At 47.2% G+C, this 26,583-nt stretch overlaps 1 protein-coding gene across 1 annotated transcript; it reads right to left on the bottom strand.

Annotated features, from left to right (window-relative positions):
• Positions 1–13,100: 13,100 nt before the first annotated feature.
• On the bottom strand, positions 13,101–20,728 carry KLHL38 (kelch like family member 38). The gene is made up of 4 exons (XM_057429798.1): positions 20,317–20,728; positions 18,302–19,782; positions 16,802–16,907; positions 13,101–14,893 (listed from the first exon to the last, which is right to left on the bottom strand). Exons 2-4 carry the CDS (start codon positions 19,649–19,651, stop codon positions 14,607–14,609), a joined length of 1,743 nt encoding a protein of 580 aa, XP_057285781.1. The 5' UTR covers positions 19,652–19,782; positions 20,317–20,728; the 3' UTR covers positions 13,101–14,606.
• Positions 20,729–26,583: the final 5,855 nt, after the last annotated feature.

Genomic DNA, 26,583 nt, shown 5'->3' with positions numbered 1-26,583 from the left:
TGGCCTCTACAGTGAAAATCTGCTCCCAAGAGTGACAAATGGCATCTTCTGCTCAGCGCTTTGTATTTGAAACAAGGTCTGCTTTCAAGTAAGCCAGGATGGATACCAGAGAATGACCTGCGTCCTGCTCCTCCTCATGCCTTGTCAGCACTGGGTTCCAGCCATGCCAATTCATGGAAGAAAGGAAGATGTGCATGTGTCCTTGGAAACACAGTTTTTATTTGGGAACATCCTGAACCGCAGAGGCCAGTGGCATTCATCATTCCAGCACTTAGGAAAAGAGTCACTGCATTTATAAATTGAACATGGAAGAGACCAGCCACTGCGAGAAACCACACAGAGGCTTCTATAATATAGAGTAGCATGTTTAATAATATAGAGTAGCATTGCCCCTCCCTGAAAATAGCACACTCACTATGGCTTAGTACCTGCTTTTGGCTATGTCCTACTGATTCAGGGGTGACAGAGGTTTCCCCTCTGCCAGTGCAAGTGAACATCTGCATGGAGACCCCTAAAGAGTCAGTTGGGAAATGGGTACCAAGAGCACCAGTATGGCCCAGGCTGCCCTCCTGGGCCATGTCCTGGACCTCCTCCGTTCTGGGTTCCTTGGGGTGTCTCCCAGGCTGGTAGGATGCTCGAGCATCCTCATCTTGCACTTCCTTGGAGGTGGTTGTCCCCAAAGACATGTGCCCCCTGCAGTCCACCCCCTCTGTGAGCATCCTCTTTCCTGGAAAGGCTCCTCCTGCATTCCCCAGGGGAGCAGTGGCAGGAGGGCTGGTGCTGCAGTGTGGATGTGGCAGGCTGGGTGCGGCCAGACGAGCCACACTCATGGCAGAGGAATGTGACGTGCTGCCCGGGGCTGCAGGGTGTCCTGTGGGCAGCTCAGCGCTGCATTGCTGTGTGCCCTGTGACACGTGAGCAGGCAGTGTGGTATGCGTCTGCCTGCAGCTATCCGTGAGGCACATCCAGGGAAGCGGTGAGCTGGTGTCAAGCATGATGTGTGCTCAGGTGTGCAGCTGCATGGACCGTGGGGCTCTACCCAGGCTACCATCTCTGTCCCTGGCTGTAACTAGCTCCCTGGGAGAGGCAGGGCTTGATAAGCTTCACTAGGAGGAGATGAAGCAGGGCTGATGCTTGCTCTATGGTTAGGTCTATGTAGCAGTCCCACCCCCTGTTGCTGTGCTCTGTCCTGCCCCCTTATATCCCACTTCTGCTTCAGGTCCTCAAGATATAAACAGCAATAACAATAACTCTTTTTATATCATTCCTTAACCTTGATCATGCCGGTCTCTTTGGTTCAGAGTAGACTGCAGCTTCTGTAGTCTGCCTTGTGGCTCCCTTGACTGGAGTACTTCCTAATCCTCCCTGGGCTCAAACCTGGCCCTACTCTTTGGGCTTGACCCTGCCTTGCCCTGTTCATGCTTACCTAAGAGGAGAAGCTCTTTCTCTGTTGGGCCCTTACTCTTTCCTTGGGGGACAAATTCTTCCCACTCTGATGGACTTTGTGTCTGCCTTGGAGGACCCACAGGCTCAGGTCTGAGCTCCAGCCTCAGGCAGCTCCAGGCTGCCATTGACTGCCTCTTTAGGGTCTCGGTGTTTGGAGACACTTGACAGAGGAGCTGTAGTTTCACCTATTCCTTGTGCTAAAGCTACAGTTTCATTCCCGTACACAGCCTGAGGTGAGGCTGTTAATGACAGTTTAAAACCATGAGCCCCCTCATGGTACAAGAACTGGTTTTGTTTAAAAAGGCCTGCTCATCAGCTGGAGTTAATCAGTTCAGCATCAGTTTAGCACCAGTGAGGCTTTGTTGATTTGCACATGCAGAGGATTTGGCCTCAGTGCCAGGTCCATATTATTTTACAGCAGATAATGAATGCAGCATGTTGTGATGTGCTTGCTTTTCCTGTCCTCCTCTGAAGCTCCAGTGTTACTGACCTGAAAGCATTTTCCCACTATTAAACTTTCAGTCAGGACATAAGTCCGTTTTAAGATGCTGAACACCACATGATGCCTTCTCTTTGTGTGGGATCAGCTCTGCTGTACCAAGAGGAGGTGTGATCTTGACTTATGGGATAGAGATTCCTTGTGGTACTGACTCATAGGCTGTACGTTTGCGCTCATTTTCACATCTTCCTCCTGATCCTGTTTTAGGCTGCGTTTCCATTACTCCTCCACCCTGGGGGAGGAATCCTCAGCCAACACTGCTCTAACCCGGAAACCACAGAGGATGAAAAGACCTTTCATAGCAGTAATGATGCCATGTTCCTCTCCTCTGCAGCTGCATTCTGAAAACAATAGATCAGGAGGCAAAGTCACAACCCACAAGCAGAACTTGCAGCTCTGCAGCCATCGGGGACTGGTGCAAATGGGCCTAATGCAGATGCCAGAGAACATACTTCCTATTGACACCAGGGAACAACAAGAACTATAACCTAATCAGGGGTGAGAACAATGTCTGGTTTTGCATGTTTAGCAAGAATAGGCTCAGGCCATGAGCTGAGAAATAGCTTTGCCCACACCCTGAATCTTCACATGTGTGTAATCAGCTGTTTGGGTCAATCTGTTGTAAAGACTATGGAATGTCTGCAAAAAAGGTGGTGAATGCACTTTTACTTCTAATACCTTGATAGATACCCATGCCTATGCATGTATTACAGCTCCAGTGTCCATGCAAGGTTCCCTATAAAACAGGGAGGAAGACATGTGCAAGCACATCCAGCAGTTTGGTGAGTGTGTTGTTTAACACAAAGTGTAGAAGAGCAAGTTGAAGCCTATGCACTGATGACCTCTTTTTACTACAGTGTATTGCTAGGCCAGGTTTAGCTGTGCACTTCTGGGCTAAAGTGTTCCTTGGGTCTTGCTTTCCAGCACGGACAGCACTTTTGAACTGGCAAAGGTTACGTGATTGACATCAGACAGAAGGCTTGATTTTATCAAGGCTTTGGCATGCCACTTGCTGGAAAATCTATTCCGATAAGTGCAATCCAGTGTTATTAAATGTGGCACGGAAAGGTAAACTAAGTACCTGCCAAGGAACTGCCGCTCTGGACTTGTTTGCTCTCTGTTCGTATAGGCAGGCCTGATGTTAGTCATCAATGGGAGAAGGTCAGTGGGACTAGGAGAGGTCTGGCTCCATCTGGCTTTAACATCTAAAAGCCCCAGTCACGTAGCAGCAATGTAATCCTGTAAGCTTAGTATGTAAAAATCTAGCTCTTTCTTCTCTTGGACAGGCTCAAAAGCATGAATTGGAGGTAAACTATGACATAAAGTTGAATGGTATTTCATGCGTTCTTTATATGCTCGTGCCAACACGAGGGGTAGGATGGTGGGGAAAAAACTCAGTGTCCGAGTGAGACACTGAAACACCTATGGAAAGTCTTCCTGAGCTTCCCCAGAGACTGTATTTCATACCCTGTGCTAATTGTTTTCTTCTTGACATGCTATGAGTTCACTCTCATAGCTGCCTGTGGCTTCATAATCTCCTCTGGATTGCAGTGCTCTGCTTGGATTTCTGTCACTGCCTCTGTATGACCTCTCCTTTGCCAGGAAGAAACCTGCAGGGTCACACAAGGTACCTGTGCTGAGCTGGAGACATAGGCATGGGTTATTTCTTCAGAGCTGAGTGGGCCCCTAAAATAAGGACCTAATTTCAAACAACATTTGGCGCAGCAGAGCGCGTTTGTCTTCTCCAATGTGCGAGGTAGGGAAGAGCTATTTTTTCCCCTGACATGGAAAGGAAACAGGAGAACTGAGACACCAACGCCCACGACTGTGAAGGTATTTAAGCACTTGTTGGGATCTGCACATCGTGGCCAAGCGGTTTGTTGATCATCCCACACAGCCTGGGACAGCAGGTGCCTAAACCCCGTGTTTCCAATGTCCTGAGGTACAGCCCTTATCACAGGGTCAGGTTTCTCCAGAGCTCCTTGGGGGACCAATCCTAGGAAAAGGATGTGCTGTGTGTGCCAGTTTCCCTGCTGATTTCCATGGGTTAAATCCCTGCAGACAGTTTTCCACCCCATGCCGTGCGGTTGCCTCAGCAGAGGCTGCTCTCAGCACCACTCGTCCCTCGTGGGTCCCACCTGTTACTCCAAATCTGGCTGCATTTCCTCATCTCCCCTGCATCCCCATTTCATCTTCTGTAACTACATCGCTGTGCCCTGTTCCCTCCTGCTATGTAGAAACTTGGGCAGTCACATGGGGACGTAGGGGGTCACTTGTACTCCCCTGACCCTGTAAATGTAGAAGGGTCAGTTTCTTTCCAGAAAGTATGGTTTACATATTGTTTTCCTTTCATTATTTCATATGTCAGCTGGAAGGGCTCTGTTCGCTGTCTTCAGCAACAACAAGTAAATACTCAACCTGTTTAGAAAAACTGAACTGTAGAGACCTAGAGAAATCTTTGGATGCTGATGAACTGTGTGTGACCCTCTGAAGAGAAACATTAGCTTAAAATATTAGTAAATGTTTCTTAGTGAAGATAAAAGAATATTAGAGAAAATATACAAGGCTTTCAGTCAGAGGTCCCTGTGCAGCCCATTTCCCATTGAAATCAAATGGCCAAAATGAAGAGGTCAGCAGAAGTTTGCTTGAATTCGCATTGAGGAAAACAAGGAAAGCTCTTTGCTCACTCCAAGCAGTGCTGTTATCAAGAGAATTTTGGCATAACAGGCCAAGGCCAGGATTTTCAAACATAGTTAACTGGTTTACTTACTTGCTTGAAGCATGCTGAGCAGAGCAGCTTTGGGGAAGGTGTGAGAAATAGTGGAGCACCAAGGAACTCCCATGCTAGTCCTGGGGGACTTAACCAACACCCCAAGGCTGCTTTGAAGCATTTGATCCATTTACTGTCAGATCAAACTCCAGGGGATAAATCAGGGAATTTTCACTTGGACAAGCACAGCTGAAGTGTGTGCTGTTTCACAGAGTCATAGAATGGTTTGGGTTGGAAAGGACCTTAAGATCATTCAGTTCCAACCTCCCTGCCATGGGCAGGGACAACTCACACTAAACCATGTCACCCAAGGCTCTGTCCAACCTGGCCTTGAACACCGTCAGAAAGTCTTCTAAGTCTTCTGGCTTGTCAGATTGAGCACCTCCATTGCTCTGTCTCCGTTTGTGCTGAGACAGGCACGTGGATGCCGAAGAATGGAGATGCCTCATGTTAGTTTAGGATTTCAGGATGAGCTGAGCTTACCAAGAGTGGTGGTGAGTGCAGGGACCTAAGGAGTTGTTCTTAGAAGAAAAGGTTGAAGGACTCCCGCGGTTTGCAGTGGTACTTGGGAAATGGATAGTCAAGTACTGCCAGTTCCTAGATCTGCTTAAAGTTAATAGAGTGATGGCGGGTGTCCAAACATCCTTGTAATCCTGCATTTGCAGGCAGTTTTCAGCACAGAACAGACAAAATAAAAGGTTTTTTTTAGAAACAACACACCCTGCAGGTCTCTGTCCTTGCCACTGGGTGTATGAAATTTAAAATACAGAAAAAACCCATATAAATAACATAGTTGGAGAACCTTGAAAGTAGCAAGAATGTGTGAGACTTTGATGCATTTTTATCCTTTCAAAATAAAACAGATGCTGAGGGGAGGCTATAAGAAGGCGTCTCAGAAAGACTAGTGCAAAAACATTGGAAGAACTGAAAAACTTGCTGTTTTCCAAGAGAATAAGCAAGGAAGTGGTCCTACAGACTGTGGGTGTAGAAATGCATGTTATGGAAACGCCATGTTTTGTCATGATCTGAAATTGCAGACCCGGGAACGAAATGAGTGCATGGAATGCTCCATACATCACTACTCTGAGTCTGAAAAGAAGTTTCAGCTGAACCCAAAGGGACGATTTTAATATCTTCAAGCTTACTTGGGAGATTGCCTCCAAGCTGAGGAGCCCTTGCTTGAGTAAAATCATTACTAGTCCATGGGCATGATCAATCTGCAAACACTACAAGTGCCTGTGTCCTTTTCATAAGGCCTGTTTTCCTAGTGGGTCTTTAACTCCATATTCAATCCATTCTTGGTTTCTGTGGAAAGCAGTGTACAAAAACATACTGTAGGAAAATGAGGTGGTCATTAACTTCGGCCCTGTTCTTTACAAAAGGCTTTTCTTAGCACTGATAGTCTTTAAGGGAACATGAATTAAGGCAAGAGATGATGGACAGAAAGTCCCCTGTAAAGAAGAGATTTGTTTCCCCAAGGGTGCACATCCGATTTGTACCTCTGAGTTTCCCCCATTAAATGCAGTTCTGTGGGTGCCAGGGAAGTCCACCCATGTGCAATGCAGGGAGACCAAGGTCTGGCTCTACAGACATGCTTTGTACTGTCCTGAATGCATAACTTAATCCTGCGAGTAGTTAAAATGCAAAGCACTGAGAATAATGCAGTCTTGAGTTTCTGTCTCTTTGACTCCATCCCTGTTTTGGACAAAATTCCTCTTGTTTCCAAGGAGTTAACTGAGAGCAGATCTCAGTATTCTCCTCCCTAGAGTTTATTATGAATTTATAAAAAAGTAATAAAATCCAGTCCCTTCAGCTATGAAAATTACCCTCATTTGTATATAAATAGGCTTAACCTCTTAAACTGTGTCAGATGCTGCTGATTCACAGATCTGATCTAGATCTTCACATGGTCTCTGCTCCTACAGCTCCAGGGCAAATGAGTCACACTGTTCGCAAGTGCCGTATCCCACCGAGCCTGGCAGTACCAGGATTCTGCTAGCAGTGCGTCTGCTGATGCCTACTAAAACCTGGGCAGGGATTTTCTCCTGATCAAGCTGAGCTCACCAACACCCTGCAGCCACAAAGCGCTATGTGGCATTTATGTGAAAATCCATGTGTTTTCATTAGTCCAGCCTCAAATCAGCAGAGGAGAATGTATTCCAGACCCAAATGTGATAAAGGCAAAACCCCACTGATCCATGTAATTGCTTCCCCAGCTGCATTTCCCTTCCCTGGTGACAGTGCTAGGAAGATCGGCCTGCACTACTTTTGAAATTGCTCTGGAAATGTGAAAGGCAAATGCCAAAGTATTTTCAATTACCTAAATGGCTTTTTTTAGTTTATTCCTGGAAATCAGGGAGCCCTGAGCTGTCTGAATGTTCTCTCACTCTATAAAGCATTTGTGTTTAAAAGCAGGAGGGATCCACTTTCCCAGGTGCATGCCCATTCCTAGAGTTGTCCCAAACCTTCTGCTACCTTTCCTGGGGGACGGGAAAATCTAGATGCTGAAAACCAGCCTAAAACCTGTTCTCCTAGGTATGTTTTAGGGTAATGATGCCCTTCTGGCTACGGGACACCTGTGGACAGAAGAGGTTGGTGTAGCCACGTGTTGCCTGAGTTTCCAGGAACCCTGGGCCTTGGCACTTGCTTGATGGCATTTGTGTGCTGATCTGTGGGAATGGCTGTGGACCAGGAAGCCACAGGGAAGAGCTGATTTTTCTCTTTTGGTCCAGGTTATGGCATAAGGTGTTGCTCTTGCCTAGCGAATGAGCTGTATGCTTTGAAACTCCAGCTGATGATGCTCTGAGTGTCATCTGTGTCCTCTGCTCTGAATCTCTTGTAAGCTCTTTGGAGTAAGGAAGGACTCATGTATTTTATGCTGCCATCACAAATAACAAACTCTCGGCTTTAAATCTGTGATTGACTGTGCATGTCACATTTCATGCCATTAAAAACATAAGCTCAAGCTTGGAAGGGTGAACGTGCTTTTGGCTTCTCTGCCATTTGTATTCCAGTCTGCAGACACCACTTCTCTCACAGTGTGTTGCTGTTTTTCTCTTGAGAAAATATCCAGGGCCCTCTATTCCTGGAGGAGAAGCAGACTCCATTTACCAACATTTGTTCCAAGTTATAATGAGCAGAAAGACAACTCTTGCAGGCTTTAAACAGAGTCTCTCAGCTCAAAGCCTTCAGGGATTCAGTCAGCACCTCTCAAGCCCAAAGACTGCCCTCTTTTAAAAAGGTCTGAGTTAGCCATTAAGTATCACAGTGTCATGAAGAATGTCCACAGGACCTCTCTGCTTTCCTCCTCAGTCAAGGCTTGAGCTAGTGCCCACTTAAGCTGCTGGGAGTCTTCTCCTCAGGATGCCATGGCTATGTGTTCTTTGCTTGAACAAGCATGGGTTAGTTCGTGCTGTGGGTAGGGGGAATTTGCAATCCCATTAATGGCTAATTCAGGTGCAAGCTCCACTGCAAGGGAGTCCCAGGTCCAAAACATGGCCTGAAGCACATGGAGACACCGCTGACACAGCCTGGGTGATGAGGAGCCTTTCCATGCTTTTGCACAGGATGAACCCCACATCAACACCTTGGAGAGGAATTATTCTCTGCCATCAGCTTCCTATTTGTGAGCTTCAGTGCATGGCAGGGGAGCCTCTTCTGGTGGCTCATCCCTTTGCATGCCACAAAGGGATGCTGTCCTGCCAGGTAGCAGCGGGCAACAGCTATACGAGCCCTTGACCCCCTGGGCTGGCTCCCCATGTCACACTTGCCATGGTCCTCAAGCCAGAGGCAAAGTTTTCTGAACAGGGGCCATATTCTGCAGGGCTCAGGCTGTCTCCAAGAGTAAGAGCCCTACCCAGGGAACCGATAAACACAACAGTGTTTGAGCCTCTGGTACTCTTTAATGTCATCTTCACGGAAATATATGTGTCATAACAACATAAAGCAGGCGTAGTTCCCTTGCTTTCGATCTGCTTGGTGCCAGGGTCCACGTCATTTCAGCATCAAAACAGATCCAGCAAGTTCATGGTCACTTTGTTCTCCCAAGAACTGCCTTTTTTTGCCCCCTTGGTTTGTACTTGTCTCTAGTCTTCTTCACTCCTGTCAGGGGATGTCACGTACTGTTGTGGTTAACATCTAATTTTCACTGGAAGCCCTTGGGAATTGGGCCCTTATCTCCACATACCATGCACATCAAAACGGTTTAATCAACCCTATTAATTCCAGGGCTTGCTGCTGCTCTGGATAAAACACTGCACTTTCCCAGCACTGAAGCTTTGTAGCCAAGTTTCACATTGCAGCGCTCTCCATGCAGTTTGTTCTCTGCTCCTCTGGACTGGCCCTGTTCCCCTGCAGTGACCTGGCTCTCGTGGAGAGGTGTCAGGGCTCTGCTCTAAGGCTCAGCCTGGTTTTGACTGGTTTACCACAGCAGGAGCATTCCATCAGCTTGAAAATTTGAACTTGAGAGCCCTTGGTGTTATTTCCTGGCCACCTCCTAACATGAGTGCAGGGCACCTGCAGAGCACATCTGCCCAGTTGTGTGGCCGGAGAAGGTGTCCAAGAGCAGGGAGAAACCTTGGAAGATCAGGGCAAAACTCATGGGGTGCCATTACAGCTGTGGCACTGGAGGACCTGAGGAAGGGGCCAGGCCTTTGTCCTTGTCCCAGCATGCCTGCTTTAGGGAGGGGTGGTGGGACATGGCTTATTCATCAGAAGACACAGCCTGATCAAGAAACAACCTTCAGAGGACTAGAAATGGGAGGATTAGATATAGGAGGGTGGTTTATAGACATCTTCCTGGCCAGATGAAGAAGTGGACCAGATTCTGCCAGCTTTTTCCACCTGCACCAGTGTTTTACCCCCTGATTCACCCGCAGTCCGAAGCCACACATCTCCAACAGCTGTGGGGATGCCTGGTGTTTAAAGCATCCAACAAACAGCCCAGGGCTGCAGGAGACACGCTGCTCCTTGCTCTTCTCAGAATGGGGTTCTTGCAACACGAAAGAAGCGCAGGCAAAGCAAGAGCCCCAGGGAGAGAAGTGACAAGCAGCAGCTGGCGCCGGTGTGTGACTGCCGAGTGACAGAGCAGTTGGGCTCTCACTATGCTGCTATTTTGGAAACTTCAATAAACACAAGAGGCCAGATCAATGTCTCAGTGCTCTAGCACAAGCCTTGAGGAGCCCTTTTCACTCCATTGCAGCCTGAGACACCCATTTGCTCTGTGCTCTGCTTGGACCCTGGGCAAGCTCATCAAAATAGCCACTGAAATCACTGTTAGCACTTCACTAATGAGCAGGTTTTAGCTCCTTTAGATTGCACCAAGGAATTCATGCTCATTTGTGCCATGGAGAATATGACTGTTTGAGTCCTGTGTGGGAGCTTTCAAGCAGCTGGAAAAAGAGTATAGATGTTTATATTTGTAAAAAGGGATTGTTTTTGCTGCTGTCAATTATTAACGGCTCTCAGGTCAGGCTAAGGAACAACGCCAGGGATAAATTACCCTGTATGCTATTCATATATGCTCTCCCCATTGTTTCCTTCTCAAGTAGAGGATTCACCCCGCAGTGAACTCCTCGGTGTTAGGAAAAAAAGGGACTGACAAAGCGATGAACTCCGAGTGCCCGTTTATTTATGCAGCGACATCGTCCCTGCTCCATCAGGTGTGTTTAATCAAGAGGAACCAGGAAATGCGCTGTAATTATAAACACGTTACTGCGCAAGGAGGAGGCTGCCCTCGGAGAGGACTGGATTGTTTGATAAATGGTTACAGTGAGAAAACACAGGCTTAACCTACCAAGCTCTTTGCTAAGATCAAAGCAAGGCTGCCTGCCACCACAGCCCGCCCGTGCAGCAGGATTCAGCTCTGAGTTTGAACTGGGTGAAGTGGAAGAAAGTTAAAAAGAAAAAGCAATTTTTCCCTTTTTTTTCCTGAAACTTTGTCCCCATTATAAAAAATGACTCAAACATTAAATATTTGCTGTTAAAAATTAATAGAATTAGTGAAGAACCCAGCTGAGAACACAATAATTAGGACCCGCTCCAAAGCCCCTTGCTGAAGCCCGTGGAGAGACTTATTGTTTTCAGCGGGATTTGGTTCAGGATCCTGGTGAGCTGAAGCAAAGATGGAGTTATGGAATAACCCTGGGAGATCCTGGATCTTCTGCAGCCTTTCCATGTGACCTTGCCCAAACTTGCAAGCATTTATTAGTCGCGAGCACAATGGAACCTAAGGCAGTAATCTGCTGCTGCTGTGGAAAGCAGAAGCCCATGAGTGCTGTAGGTAAGATGCAGAAGGGGTTTATTGCCCTTCTCAGCACTGTGAGGCTGAGTCACGGCCCTGCACTTAAATAAACTAAAACCAAAACAGACAAACTGGAAATTGTCCAGAGGAAAGCAACAGAAATGATCAGAGGTCTAGAGACCATGACTTATGAGGAAATACTGAAAGGGCTGGGTTTGTTTAGTCTACCGAATTTGAAACATCCTAATAAACGTTAAAGATGTAAAAAAATATATGGTATCAAAAAGTGTAACTGATTGCCCTTTATCTGTGTGGGCATGGCGGAAGGTACAGCAAAGATATAGGACAGACAGTATTGTGTGCTGTTAATAAGGCACTCATGTGAGTTACTGAGGGAGGGAGCAATGTGAAAATCTCATGGGAGATTTTCAGTGTGTCAGACAAGTACCTGCTGTGAGGGACTGGGTAACATGCTGTCCCACGGGGCAGGCTGCTTGCAGCCATGTGGTCCTGTGGTTTCCATGATGCAGTGGCTGTCTCAGGACACTCAAGAATGAGACCTTAGAGGTGATGATCCTTCACAGCACTCCCTGATATGAAAAAAAGCAGCAGGTGCTCAGCCCTTCTAAAAGGTGACCCCCAGAATCCTTTCTTAAACCTCTCTTTTCCCTGGTGTCGAGGGTTATTAAAGTGCAGCAAATTCCCACCCCTTCATGGGGCTGTCACTGTATTCAATAAATACCTTTGCTGCTCTCCCTTCTAAGTGAGTGCTCAGATGGTTGAATATTAGGATGATGAGGCATCTGGAAAAGCATGTGGTGACTCAGAAAGTGCTCCAGGTAGTGGTGGCCTTGCGGATCCTGGTCAGGAAAGTCCCCGCCTGACAGTGGAGAAAGGGGTACCTTGGTCATCCTTTGATAGAAGTGCTTTCACCCATAACACCAATGGATATGACAACTGCAAAACACTTGGGATGGCAATAGGTATTGCTTTAGGTGGGTTGGGTGATGGCCAGCACCTGATTTGAAATGCAGCATCCCTTCTCCCCATAGCATCTGCCCCAGGCCTGTGTATCTCCTGCCCTGAAGCTGCATCTGCATCTTCATCCTTGTGACCAACTGACTCTGCCAGCCCTCGTCTGCCTCGGTAAGGCTCAACACTGTTCTCTGATTTCAACCCATTTTGCAAAGGGGCCCAAAAGCATTGGTTATAGTTTGCATCAAATTGACCAAGAGACAGAAGTCTATCAGAAACCATGTTTTGTATTTACTGCTCAGTGAACTCAGATTCCTTGAATTACAGGCACGAGATGAGGAGTTTGTAAAGGGAAGGAGCAAAGGGTTTCAGCCAGAGCAGAGCTGGCCATAGCCCTTGGCATCTCCAATGACTTGGGGGTGATATTAGGGTTTCCCAAGGGCCAGGGGAAGAATGGTGTGCTCAATGCCATTGCAACTTTGCCTTTTCTTTCCACTCCTCATTTCCTGCCCAGTTACAGCTGTGCAAGGTACTATTTGGTTGCAGCATAAATGCTGGGAAAATCACTAGTTACATGATATGGGAATTAAGAAAATCTGTTTGCTTCCAAGTGTAAACCAATGACTGTGGCAGTAGTTTGCAAACATGATGTTATGGAACCAAGTCAGCTCTTTTCCCTCAGTTCTGGGTACAGTCACGAGCCTGGCAGGAATCTGTGTCAGCTAAAATGTGTGGCAGCAACTGGCGTCTCCTGGAGTTTTGGAGCTGAGTGGGGTCACAACAGGAAGGAGTTCGGGAAGGCAGCACTGCAGGGTTAGGAATAAACATCTCCCCAGGGCAGACTTTCCATAATTGGCCATGGCAAGGCTTCTTTCCCCAGAGAGCTGGAGCTGGTCTGTGAGGAAGCAGAATGAATCACTGCTCCATCCAATTTGGCAAGTGCCATGATTTAGCCTTGCTTTGCACAGGGAGATGATGATAGAGATTGAAAGACAGAGGAGAAACGTAGCCAAAGGCTTCCGAGCTGGGAGATGAGTTTGGGTTTACACTCATTTTTTGCAGGTTTACTCAGATCCTTAGAAGGAAACCCTGGCAAAACCCACGGGTACAAAACCAATTCCCTTTATCAACGATGCAGAGGGAACAATGAAGACTCCTGAACGCAAACCTCATGTAAACAGTAATAACCATTTTATTTTGCATTGTTAAACCAGCAGTTGATATGCAATACTGCCTTCCAGCCCCCCACTTCGTTAACTATTTCTGTCACCCTTCTGCTCCCAGATACCCATTTCGGGGGGGGATCTTAGTGGTTGCAGTTGGTGTCCTGCAACATGGTGGTGACCACATGGCTGTGCAGCCTTCGGTGAAGAGGAAGGTTGAGCATGGTTTCCTCATGCCAACCGGTACCCTTTGAAAAGTCCCACTATCATTCACATACGAGGTACAAAAGAGTGTTGTTTCTGCCATCTCTTCTCTGGATGGTGCTCATGAGTGCAATCTTTAGAGCTCCTTGCTATCTCAGCAATCTCACCAAGCCTGGTGACCAGGCAGCACTTCACAGCCTGCTCAGGATCTGATGATCAATCCCCTCCCTTGAAAAATATGCACTTAGTGGCAGAACCCCATGAAAATATTGGTGGAGCCAGAGCTGCTTTGCCAAGTGGCAGACTTAGACTTGCTCTTCTTGGAAAGCTGGTTTCCTGTCACTGGCTTCCTCTCATCGTTGTTTTCCAGTGGTTTGGAGAGAGGAGAAAGGGAAAATGTTCCTCTCCAATACCTCTTCTCTTTTACATCCCCTTTCCTCTGTATGTCCTCTCTGCTATTCCAGATTTCAGGAATTCCATCAGCCAAAGGGCTTCCTAGCTACCCCCCTTTTATCCTGGATGCAAAAAGAGAAGCAAGCTTCCTGCAAAACAAAATCCCTTGAAAAAGAAGATGCAGAACATCTTTCTTTCCATCCCACCTTCTCCCGCTCCTTCAGAGATGGAGCAAAAGTCTTCCTTGCCTGTTGAAAGAGCAGTAGCTCAGAAAAGTCAAACCTGCATCTTGTCACAACGTGAGAATTCACATCAAAGCATCAGCCTTTTGCTGATTTCTAATTTGATGTTAGGAACATATTTTATTTCTGATGAGATGACTGCCATAGCCAATGCAGGCAGCTGCTGCTGGGCTGGGTACAAGACTAGAGCTTGGGGCTGCCTATTCTAAATGCCCCCACCACCTGAAACTGAAGGCTTGGTTAGCACCGAGCAGCAAAGGGTGGCAGCATGCAGCTGAGTCTGCATGCTAACAAATGCAGGTTACCCAGATCTTACTTTCCCTGGAGATACCAGCATTCCCATTCACCTTTCACTTTAAAGCCTGCGTGAGGCCAAACCCTGTGCCAGGTTCTTACCCAGTATCTTTTCCCTGTTTTCTGCTGAGATTCTAGGTGAGGTGGCGGGGCTGGGTTTAGCAGCACCACATGCAACACCAGTCAGGTGAACACAGCACGAGCACAGTTCTCATGACCTTTCTGGCAGAGCGTTTAGGGAATGACAAATGCCACCGGCGCCTTCAAGGTCAGGAGTCTGTGGGACCCCATGAGGATTCCCCATGTGCTCTCTGCAGAGCAAAGCGGGTCCTTTCTGTGCAGGAAAGCACAAAATGTCCTGGGAAGAGTCAAAGATCGCTTAGAGAAGGTTAGAACAGGGAACACACTGGAGCGTAAGGCACCCATGGTCAAAGAGTTTGTGTGGCAGTTTTCCCTTCGGTGTCCATGTGTCAGTCTCTGGATCATAGCAGTCCAAGGAATCCAAGTCCTCGATGACATTGTCTGCAGTGAGACATCGTCCTCCCGTGACATACAGCTTGTTCTTGATGACAGTGGCCCCGTGATGCATTCGTCTGTCCTTCATGTCTGCACATTTAACAAACTTGTTGCCTTTTGTGTCATAAGCAATTATTCTCCGGGTGTACCCTAAATGCAAAGCCAGAGGTAGAAGAGACAGATGTGAATTAGAGCTTATAGCCAGAAGATATATATTTCCTGCTAGTCTTCAATAAAACCTTTTCTACTAGTACATAATTTGGCAGAATTAAGATATCTAAGGTGGGAAGTGATGATGTGTCACAAGAATTCCTGTCTGTCTGGCTTCCCTTCCTGTTTGTCCTCATCCTGTCTTATAGCACCTTGGCAGCCAAGGGTCAATAAGCACCATAAAACCCATCAGATCAAGCAATCAACCCATCAAACACAGTTGGAGCTTGCAGTTTTCTGCAGGTGAACATCTCAAAGTTTTTGTTTTCACTCAACAGACTCCTAAAGCATAGAGAAACCAATGGCATATGGGAAGGGAGCAATGATGCCATGTTGGGTTAGAGTCGTAGCTGTCTACTGAATGGAGCTGCTACTCAACAGCGCAGCGCCACTCCCAAAGCCCTCAGTGCCGCATCCATGCTAGTCACCATGCCAGTGACCCAACAGACAGCTCTTCCACTGAGGGGTGATGTAACCTTGCATCTGGCGACAGGGAAGGGCTGGAATCATGGTTTTTGCCCTGGAGCAATGGGGGTGTGGAAGCTTGGTATCCACCAGCATCTTGCACATGTATTCCTGTGCCCATGGCAAAGAATCTGCTTTGATCCATGTTTTGTGGGACTTGTAGGCATGTCCCATAAAAAAAATCAAGGCCTCTTTTGCTTAGCCCAACCCACTCCCTTTTGTTATGATGTGACCAGTTATGCAAAGAGGACCTGAAACGTGATGAAAGCAGTTTTTAAGACAAAATGTTATTTCTATGGGATTTACTGTTGATAAACCAAGAGTGTTTGGCCAATGTTTTGGCATGGAGTTTGGTAAATAAAAATTGACCATGGTGAATCTCTCTACTTTCAAGCAAAATGAAAGATATTTAAAATTAACATGATTTTCTGTGGCTTTTATTAGATAAATACAAACTAAATCGAGATCTTAAGCTTAGCAGCAGCAGGCTTGTGTCAATACATACTCTTCATATTAATGCATTTGAAAATAAGAGAGTTGAAAATACTGTATTTTGGGCACTGTAGTCTGAGGTCAGGGTAATTTGCCACACAAGATCTTGCTAGTCTTGGACCTTTTGACCCAGCTCTCCCCTGTTCTGCAAAGGGTAGCAGTGACCTCCCACTGATTTATGACATCCCATTTGAGTCCTGTGTCATTTGGGTTCAGTCTGCTACTCTGCTAAAGCTTCTCCATGTTTAATTTTCCCTTGAACAATCTAACACATGGTTCCTCCTGCCAGCCTGTGGTCAGGGAGCTGCCTTTAGGACTGAACTACCAATGACATGCGATTCATCAAAGCGCCGTGGGTAGAAGCTGATGCTCAGATTGAAAAGGACACCGAGACCTTTCCCGTCTTTGAGTGTTTCATGCCCTTCTCAGGATATTTCACAGTTAACCCCAGGAGGCAGCTACAGGACCAACTGACCCCTCATAGCCCTGCAGCACACTCATCCCAGCAAGCTGTCCCTGGCCTTGTGGTAACTGTGCTCTCCACCTTTCCAAGAAGAGCAGTAAGGCAGGGCCAGGCTGTGAGGCAGTAGGGAAGGAGCAGAACCCGCATGCCCTTGGCTTCCTCCATTCTTCTGCAGAGCAGTAACTTGCATTGGCTTTTCCTCAGTTTCTCCCCACCACTTGGAACAAGAATGTGCCTCATGGAGAACTTGTCCCCACTTCCATGGCCATGAGACTCCACGGGAGATGTATATGGAGGGTGGACACACTTCTCCTTTCCCTCCCAAGCTCCAAATGCTTTTTGAGGGAACACCCCAAGCAGGAAAGCTGCGAAATCCAGCAGGAGCTGGGCAGGGGGAGAGAGGAAGGAGGGTGAAACGGAGCCCTTACCACCTACGATGATAATCTGGTCTCCAATCACAACAGCTGGTGCACAGACGTTCTTCACCACTCTGGTCTCCATCCGAAACCACATGTTCCTGGAGACATGATAAACCTGACAAATAAATGAAGATACACACAGCTGTTTGTGTTGCATTTTATCTGGCAGTTGTAATTACAGAGGAACTTACGGGTTTTATTTTGTCCTAATTAACACAATCCTCTGGCTTAAGCTGAGAATTTATCCACTTTCTTTCCTAATATGTCCTCTTGGAAAGTGCTCTTGTTTTCCAGGCTTGTCTGCTCAGGAGATGCTAGCCCATGCCCTAAGGCAGAGTGTATCTGCAATATGCAAGCTTCTTGCCTGTAAATCTTTGCATGGCCATTAAATCACTTGATATCGCTTTTCCAGTGTGCAAGCTACCTAATTTAACTTCCCAGTTATTCTGTGTATTGCTGCTTTAGCCTTAGCAATCTACTGGGCAAGCAAACTTCAACTTCATCTAGCTCAGCTGGCAGCCACAGTGTTTGCCCAGTTGCTGTATTTGTGCTGATGGCTGGTATGCACTGAGATTGGCAAAGGGACTTGTTAATGAGACTTAGAGTGGTATCTAAGTCATCAATTTATGTGAGAAAAAGAGCTGCTGCCAGATGATGATCATTCAGTCATCCATATCTGGGAGACACAAACTTTTATGTCACGTTGACCTCTTCTTAATATAGCAAATACCTCCAGGACATCTTCCCACTAACTGATACATATTTCCTTCCCCCTGATAATCAAGAAGCACTATCACCATCAAAAAGTGATGCTCATGTGCTGTCTGCCATTTTAGCCTTTAATGATCTTCCTTAGTTAAAACACCTAAGCCAGTGAAAAACACACATGGGGAAAGTAACTCTGCAATGTTGCTAAAGCATCAGATCAGATAAGAAAGGATTTCATGTATTTTTTCCTTCTAATAGAGTGTAACCACCGAAAGCAGGCAGCGAGCCAGCGACATGTGGCAGGAGCCACATTTTTAACACAACTGTTTATATGAAATAACTGTCAGTTTAAGTTCTGGCCCTTTGATAAGTGAGAATCTAATCGCTGTAATGATCATGGATCTTTGTTTTGCTGTGAGTGAGCAGATGTGTGGCTAAGACCCCATCTCGGCTGCCAAGTGGAAAGCGCTGATTTAGGTGAGATTGGCTGCAGGCATGAAGCCAGGCAGTGGGACTGGCTGCTGCCTGTCATAGCATCACCTGCAGCAGCCCTGGCCCCAGTGCCTACCAGCATCAGAGATGACACCCAAAGAAGTACCCTGAGGCTTGTGCCTGGAAAACACTCACAGGGTTTCAATGCTCCTTGCAGACAAGACTTCCCTGACGCCATATTTCAACTCATCCTGCCTCTGGCTGCAACTCACAATAAAGTGGTTTTTGGGGGTTGATTTACTCAGGAGGATAATGAGCTGCTGCATACCTTGGCTGACACTGCTTATGACAAGCAGGACTGACCATTACCTGGATCAGCCGGACAGGGTTTTGCATAATGTCTTCTCCCCCAAAGAGGTAGACCCTCTGATCTTTGGCAGCAACAGCAGGGTGAAGGACGGCAACAGGCATGTTTGCCATGCTCTCACTGGCATTGTAGACACTGTCGTATCTTTCCACAGAATTCAGGATTTCCTGATTTTCACCAATTCCACCGAATGATAAAATGTAATTTTTATAAGCCAAGCTTCTGTGGGAGTAACGTGGGACTAACATGTGCTCAATCAACCTCCACTGATTGAGTTTGAGGGAGTAAATGTAAATATTACCACTGACCGGGCTTTTCTTATTGTTAACAGGCATCCCTCCAAGCACATAAATATTGCTGTGCAAGCTCACTGCAGAGGCTTTGTAGAGGCGCATGGGAAGTTTGGCCAAGCTTAGCCATTGGTTTGTCTTGTCATCATAGAGCAGGACTTCCCTTGTTGTCTGCTGGCTGTCCTTTCTACCACCAATGATGATGAGGAACTCCTGGTTGGAGTACCTGCGAGGAACATGCAGCATGGGCTTGATGTCCGGTGCATTGGTGCTGTACAAGGAAAACATATGTCTCCAAGCTGACTCAAGGATGCTCCTGCAAGTGGGTGAGGACTGAACAAGGGAGTCATTGGCAATGAAGTGAAAGAAAAAGGTTGGATGGACATATTGAAGTCGGACCTTCTTGAACAACTCTTGGATGTAGCCTTGTCTTGCCTGGAGGTCATGCCGGATCCAGACCATCAGGGTCTCAAAGACTTGCTCCTCCTCCCCACAGAGCTCATCATCCCCAAGGTAATCAATGAGCTCCAAGGGACAAAGGTCCTTCAGGTCCTCGGAAGAGGCCACCTCAGGAAAGCATTTCAAGGCCATAGCCTTGGCTTTCTTAGTCAGGCTTTGGCAGTTCAAGACTTTTGCTAGTCTGAACATGCTCAGACAGTTGTCAGGAGTCAGCTTGTCCTGGAGGTAGGCAGAGCAGGCCTCAAACAGCTTCGCATACTGCAGCATGGAGGCTGTCTCCAACAGGCACAGGACATTCTCAGCTGATATAAGAATCTCCCCTGTGTAAACGTAAAGGATGAGCTGGTCCAAAGTCTCAGCGTCGATGCCCTTCAGGATGACTTTAGCCTGGCGACTCTCCCTGAAGTTGTTACAGAACATCGCCTTGAAGTATGGACTGCTGGAAGCCAGCACGTTTCGGTGGCAAGGGATTTCAAAGCCCCCGGAGCAGAGGGTAACATCAGTCAGCATCCTGCTCTGCCGCAGAGCATTCAGCTGCCTCAACAGTTCGGAGGAGAAGTCCTGGTCTTTGAAGAGAAACTCCTCAGTGGATCCTTCCTCCATAGCAAAATAGGAGAGAGATGGATTCTGGACTTGGCAGAAAAAAAACCTCAAAATTTTTAGCAACTTTTATTGAAATATCCAGCTTCAAGGGAACAAATTGGGACTTTGATGTCGCTCTAAATATCCGTTCGCTGTTATGCATAAAAATGGAACATGGGTTAAGCACAGTGGGAAAATCATAAAGAAGCTAAAAGGTCACTAAGACCCTTTAAAATTCACATAAAGTTATCAGCTAGGTTGCAGCTCTGAGGTCAGCACTGCCTATGTCCCTGGCAAGAAGCAAAAGCACTGAAGTTATCTCACTGATTTGGGATTAAAGCTGGATGCCTGAAGCAATTGGTTTGTTCGTTGAATAAATGTGCTTAGACATTTATTCACTGTTTTTAAGTATTAGCAGTTTAGTAGCTTGCGCCTCTTTCCCCTAGAGTTAGTCACTCCCAAAGAATGTAAATCTGGCAGAGCTGAACTCTGCAGCAGGGAAAACGAAACCCTGGAGACGGGAATCTTCATTAAAACAGTTATTTATTAACTCTGCTTAGCTGTGGGTTTTTTATGTTAATCAAGACACGCAATGACTAAATTAAGTGCCAGGCAGAACAATAGGATGAGTATTGTCATGGCCAACTGCTCAACCTGCAGTGCAACGGTAAGGTAGAAACGTTTACCTTCTGTTGTCCTTCCCTGCATGCACTTACTCTCTGCCGTTTATTCTCTGCTGAGATTTTCCATAGCTAGAGCCTGGATAAAAACCTATAAACCCCCAGGACGTTTCTTTCGGTAGGTAAGTGATTCATAGAGGGTGCTTTCTGGCCGTGTTTACTCTGCAGTCACTTTTGCCGCTCTCGGGGGCTGTGCGCAGGAGCGGCGCGGCACTGGGGCATTGTATACATTCCAGCGCTAAGAATAGGGACACGGGCTTCTCGCTGCTATCACATGTGACGCCGCGTTCCCTTTTGCAATGACCTGGCCGGGACTGAGCATGCCCGAGTGGTGTTTTTCTGGCAAATGTTTACATCTAATAAATAGACACAGAGAGGAAAGTTCACTTATAAAAGTCCTGGCTGTCCGCTTGGAAACAGGACCCTGTCCTAAAGCGCCTGGGAACTCTAGAAGCCTGTAAACAGTCTGCAATGCCTCGTGCTAGGTAATGCTCTGTCACCGTAGCTTCATGGAAAAAGAGGGAGAGAGGAGGGCTCCCAGGAATCCCGGCAGTATGGATCGTGTCTCCACCTTATGGAGAGATCTGGGGAGCGTCACCCCGTTGCAGTCTGGTGGGAGATGCTGATGCACTGTACCCATGGCTGACTCAAGGTGGGCAGCGAGAGCCCAGCTACCCCTGCCAAGCAGACGGAAGTTCACTTTTGGAGCAGTTTATCTTTATGGTGATGCTTAATATTTCATATAGAAAACACCAGGTTGTGGCCTTTTTTGTAAGGACCTCAGCTCTCTGAAACCTTTAGTAAAGAACTTCCCAAGCAGTTGGCTCAAGGAAGCTCAGCATCACGGGCGGGAGGACAACAGTGGGTTGCTGAAGTGAGTGCAGCAAGTGGGAAACCAGTCCCTGGGTGGCACTTAGCTCCCCAGGGCAGACACCTCAGCGGGGTCCCTGACTGTGTGTGCCTACACGTGAGCAAGGTGTCCGAGCTCCTTTTGCAGCCAGTGAGGTCTAGTCAATAGAACCAAGTCTGCTGAGTTATTCAGGTCACCAGTAAGTACCACCTATGTTTAGGCAGGTGAACAATCCTCCAGTCGCTGCTGGGCCTCCTCAGGTACTCAGCTGCCTCAGTCACATGTAGGTGTCCATATTTAACACTCACATGTAGGTATCTGTGATGATGAGCCTGAATCCATCCCTAGGGTGGGATCAGTGGAGCACCTTGTGCCACTGGAAGATCCTCCACAAGCCCAGCTGGCTCCTGGCTGGGGTTTCCAGCAGGTCCAGGTCCAATGTGATGTGTCCCAGCTCTGTGCCAATATCCTGTGTGTTTCAAGAGAAATGCATTGGCTGCCCGTGTCCGGGTAACTGTTTTGGGCCCCTCCTCTATGCTGAAATTCCTCTTTTTGGATTGAATCCAAAGTGCCATTTCTAAGCATTGCTGCCACAGGGAAACATAAGGTTAAAGCACAAGTCTTTCTCATATTTTCAAAGCCAAAACTCACGGTGAGTCATGTCTGCCCCTCGTCACAGCAGGGCAGATGAGCAAAAATCCTTGGGAGCCACAGTGCCCTTATGTCAACTCCCGTGCTGCGCTGGTGTTTGCGGTCCTCCATATGTTCCTGCCCCCACATCTGCGCCCCAGCAGACTGCAGGGCTGGGGGCAATCTGCTCCTCTAAAAACAGCAGCTTTGCATCACAGGTCATGCCATAGGTGGCCTTTCCCAGAGACTTTTGTGCTGGACAAAACCCTGAAGGCCCTGTGTTAAGGGCAGGGTGGAATTGGGCTGGAGTAGCTTTTTGGAGCTTGTGGCATCTTCCTTTCCCGCACACGCATGTGATAATGGCCAAAGGAGGTGAGGGAGGGGAAGGGCAGAAGCCACTGGGCTTGACTCCTGCAGATGAGTTACTTAGAGGGTAAACCTGGCAGTGTGCAGCCTTTTCCCCCTCTTTGAGTAAAGAGACAACCTGGAGGGTGATGTTGGGGTGCTGGGGAAAATGTGCCCTCCCATCCCTGCTCCCCACTGCCACTGCCTCACCAGCTGGCTTTGATCTTGCTATAAATATTTAGAGTGGCATTAAAAACCAGAAGGAACAGTTCTCTCTCCTTGTCCAGAGAACATTAGCTACCCAAACAAAGCGCCTCTCGCTTTCTTTCTTGCTCTCTGTGTATATGCTCTCGCTGCAGTCCGTTTTGATGATTGATTTAGCTTTGTATCTCTGTCCTGGCTCTAACTCTTTGCTGCCTGTTTAGTCCTGCCTCTTCCTGGCAGCAGCTGTGGATTATTTTTTTAACCCTTAAAGAAACAAATGACACTATGCCTTCATTAATGGCAGTTTTATGGGGTCGGGGAAGGGTAGGTGGGATGTTCTCCCGCTTTAGATACTGATAAATGTGGCATTTATTTTGAAGATCCCAGGCTCGAGGGCTTTGCACGGTTATGCAAACCCCTGCTAACCCAGAGTACATCGTGTGCTGTTTAAATAGCTTATTGCTCTCGGGGGGGTTGCTGCTCCCTGCTGAGTCCCCACACAGGTCCCTGCCAATTTGGGGCCAAGGCTCCCAAGCAATGAAGCTCCTGCCGCCTGCTTCACAACTCTCTTCTTTCTTTCCCAGAGATTATGGTTTCAGATACATCTCCAACCAAGTGGGCACATCAGCAGTGCTCAGTTAGGATTTCCTCTATAAATAAACTAGAAATCATTTTTCATGGCATATCCTAGGACAGTATGTACTGTATGGCCCCTACTGCTGCAGCACGATCCTTGGTGAGAGGATAGAGCCGTTTCCTCTGTAAGACAGTGTACCCTGTGTGAGAAAGTCTCTTTCTGAATGAGTTCTGAATGTATGCTCCAGTCCCGAGCCACCGTCCTGGTGCAGATGTTTTTCTGTATGTCCAATAGGAAACAGTTTCTCTAGGTTGACATGCTATTGACCAAAACAGGACTGAGCATCCTTTTTGGGAGGACAGGATATGGCATTAACCACGGCAGTGGGATGTTACATGGATAAACGGCTGGTCTGAACACCATGTAGAGTGGGAAAGTGGGCTCCTTCACAGGGTAGGTGACCCACCAGCACTGTGGGACGTGATGCTGCAAGTCCTACATAGCCCTTTGGGGAGGCTGGACCCACCGCGGGCTATTAAAAACAGCGACCCGCTGTAACTGCTGCTGTATGAACTCCATCAACAGCTGGTTTCTATACAGCAGCAATGTCTACCAAAGGACAACATCTGCTGCAATGCTGTATACTCATCCTGCTCATTCTGCTCTCTGTCCTTAAGTGTTAGGATTGCTCAGTGTTGGAATTAGGATGGTTGAACCTTTTATCTGGCCCAGAGCAAGCTCTTCTTATGTTTCAATGAGACGGGATGATGAAATGTCTATTCTCATGCACTAAGCAACAGAGCGGAAAAAAGCTGTGATCTTATTGTCCAGCAGACAGGTGCACAGGGGAGATTGGTGATGTCAGACAACTGCTAGAACTCACACACTGATCCTATAACAATTCAGGTGAAAATGAACAAATATGGATAAGGGAAAAGGACTGTTCAAGGCACAGACTTCACTGATCTCACTCAGTATTATGTACTCTGCCCCAGTGACTACCAGCCCCCCCCAGCTGTTGAGAGAGATAGAATCATAGAATAGTTAGGGTTGGAAAGGACCTTAAGATCATCCAGTTCCGACCCCCCTGCCATGGGCAGGAACACCTCACATTAAACCATGTCACCCAAGGCCTCGTCCAACCTGGTCTTGAACACTGCCAGGGACAGAGCATTCACAGCTTCCCTGGGCAACCCATTCCAGTGCCTCACCACCCTAACAGGAAAGAATTTCCTCCTTATAGCCAATCTAAACTTCCCCTGTTTAAGCTTGAACCCGTTACCCCTTGTCCTGTCACTACAGTCCCTAATGAAGAGTCCCTCCCCAGCATCCCCATAGGCCCCCTTCAGATACTGGAAGGCTGCTATGAGGCCTCCACGCCGCTTCTCTTCTCCAGGCTGAACAGCCCCAACTTTCTCAGCCTGTCTTCATAGCTCCAGTCCCCTGATCATCCTCGTGGCCCTTCTCTGGACTTGTTCCAACAGTTCTATGTCCTTTTTATGTTGAGGACACCAGAACTGCACATTCTTTTCCCCAGATTTGCAGTCTAAATAGATAGGAGGACAAGTAAAAATATTCCTTATTATGGTCTTTACAAAACCGGGAGAGGGAACAGAATCCGGGATTAACATTCCTCATTGTAAAAAGAGACAATTACAGGGATCATAATGAATCAGATGCCACAAGCTGGAAAGGATGGGTAGATGCCCCAAGCACCAGTGGTGGCTGCCTGGGTCACAGCCTTCAGCCCAGGTTGGGAAAGCAGCCAGCACTGCTTGGGATGTTGCATGCCCTGGCAATGGGGAGCTTGGTTGGTGGGCCCTGACCAGGGTCAGATGGGCACCTGACACCATTTTGCTTATTATAAGCTGAAGGCAAGAATACAGGAGCAGAAAGGAAGACTAATTTGTTGGGGAATTATTAGATTTATGTGTCACATATTTACACATACAGGTAAATGTATATCATAATTACGTGCATTGAAAGAGCAAGGGTATGTCTATATTAGCAAATTGCTGTCAAGAGATGGCACGCATAGGGACCTTTCTACTCAACATATGTGTGTCTCACCCAGCTGATGACACTGCCAGGAGACCTAACTCCACATGTAGTGTCTGGGCCAGATTCCCATGAAAGGAATGGTTTTCCACTCCCAGCACCTGGTTTTGGACTCATCCTGATACTCCTCACTGAAGCAGCCTCCCCAAGTCCTGTCTATGCTCAGTGTGGATTTACTATTGGCTTAATTGGACTGGGAGAAAAGCCCTTAGGCTCTGTCCTGCTCCCTGGTTGACATCTTAGGTTCACTGAAGCAGTGAAACTGTAACTACTGCATTACTCATTTTCTGTCTAGCTGCTTAGCAAACATGAGTTCCCTGAGTGCCCTGTCACCACAGCTGTTGATCATATTGGTGTGAGACTTAATTCTGAACTAAGGCTTAGCTGAAGACTTGATTGAATCTGGGTTTGGTTCTGATTTTGCAGGTGAGGTAACAGATTACATCTATAGACACTGGTCATGAAACCTAAACTCGAATTTTGAACCCCTAACCTAAACTTCTGTAACACAGGGACAAGTTTTAACCTTACAGCACTGGAGACACGCAGCAACCCCACAAGTGTCACTGCCATCACTGTGTGTATTGTGCACAGATAGCGAGATACAGCATGTAATTCAATAATGACTTTGGCCCAGTATGTGTGGGTGTGAAGATGTGTGGGCTCCTGGCTTGGTTTCAGGCCAATCTCTAATTAAAGAGTGAAAGATTAAGATGAAAGCAGTTGTGCTCTTCCTTCTTCAGTCAGAATGACCTACTAGTGTTAATTAAAACAGTCTTCAGGCAAGAATAAATTTGGCTGCCAAAGTTACGTGCTTGGCATTAAATAAGGACATAGCTGGGTTTAAAGTGTGCTGAGCTTCTAGAGGTTTCACAGAACCCCCTCACGTACCTTTGGGCACTCTGGTTAGAATATCCTAAAACAAATCTTTTGCCTAAATCATCTCCTTCATGTGCATTCCAGACACCTGCTGGCTTTTACTCCAAACTGCATCAATTGAGAACAGGTACCTAACAGATTACTTTGCACTGAACACACGGTGTGACCTCTGGAGGATAAAATATCACCAGGAACACTGGACACCTAAGTAGATTATTCGTCTATCCTTTCTATAGTCTCTGGTTACATGAGCGCCACGGCAACAGCAACAGCAAGAAGATCCTGCACTGCCCTGCTCTTTCTGGGTCTGAACATTAAAGTGCCTTTGATAGAGGCAAATCCCAAATCAGGTGGCTCATTTCAGGTCCAGGATCTGCCCCTGGTATCTTTATTTCTTATAAATAGTGCCAAAGGAGGGTCAGGCATCTAAAATGCCAGAACATCCTGTTATACCTGCGTGGCACACTTCATTATCCTTAAAAGCCGTCCATCTTTCACATCTCCCATTTGTTCTTCCCCATATTTATGGATTATACCTAAATGGCCAGGGACTGCTGCTGTGACATTGATACAAGCAGGGAGAAACAGGTCCAGTGCTTCAGAAATACTATTTTCAATGTGAATTAGATGCCATCAACCATCATATCTCTGGGGGTCTAAGCTTGAAAGACCCTTACCCATGCAGAGTGGTACGTTCAAAAGGGGGAAGAGGCCAGACACACAGAAATGC

Source organism: Pezoporus wallicus, unplaced genomic scaffold (genome assembly GCF_028554395.1).
Source record: "Pezoporus wallicus isolate ANWC-B61680 ecotype Strahan unplaced genomic scaffold, APGP_CSIRO_Pwel_v1 contig_7545, whole genome shotgun sequence".
Taxonomy (NCBI): domain Eukaryota; kingdom Metazoa; phylum Chordata; class Aves; order Psittaciformes; family Psittacidae; genus Pezoporus; species Pezoporus wallicus.
The sequence above is the reverse complement of the archived record's forward strand: the minus strand, read 5'-3'. Positions and strand labels throughout refer to the sequence as shown.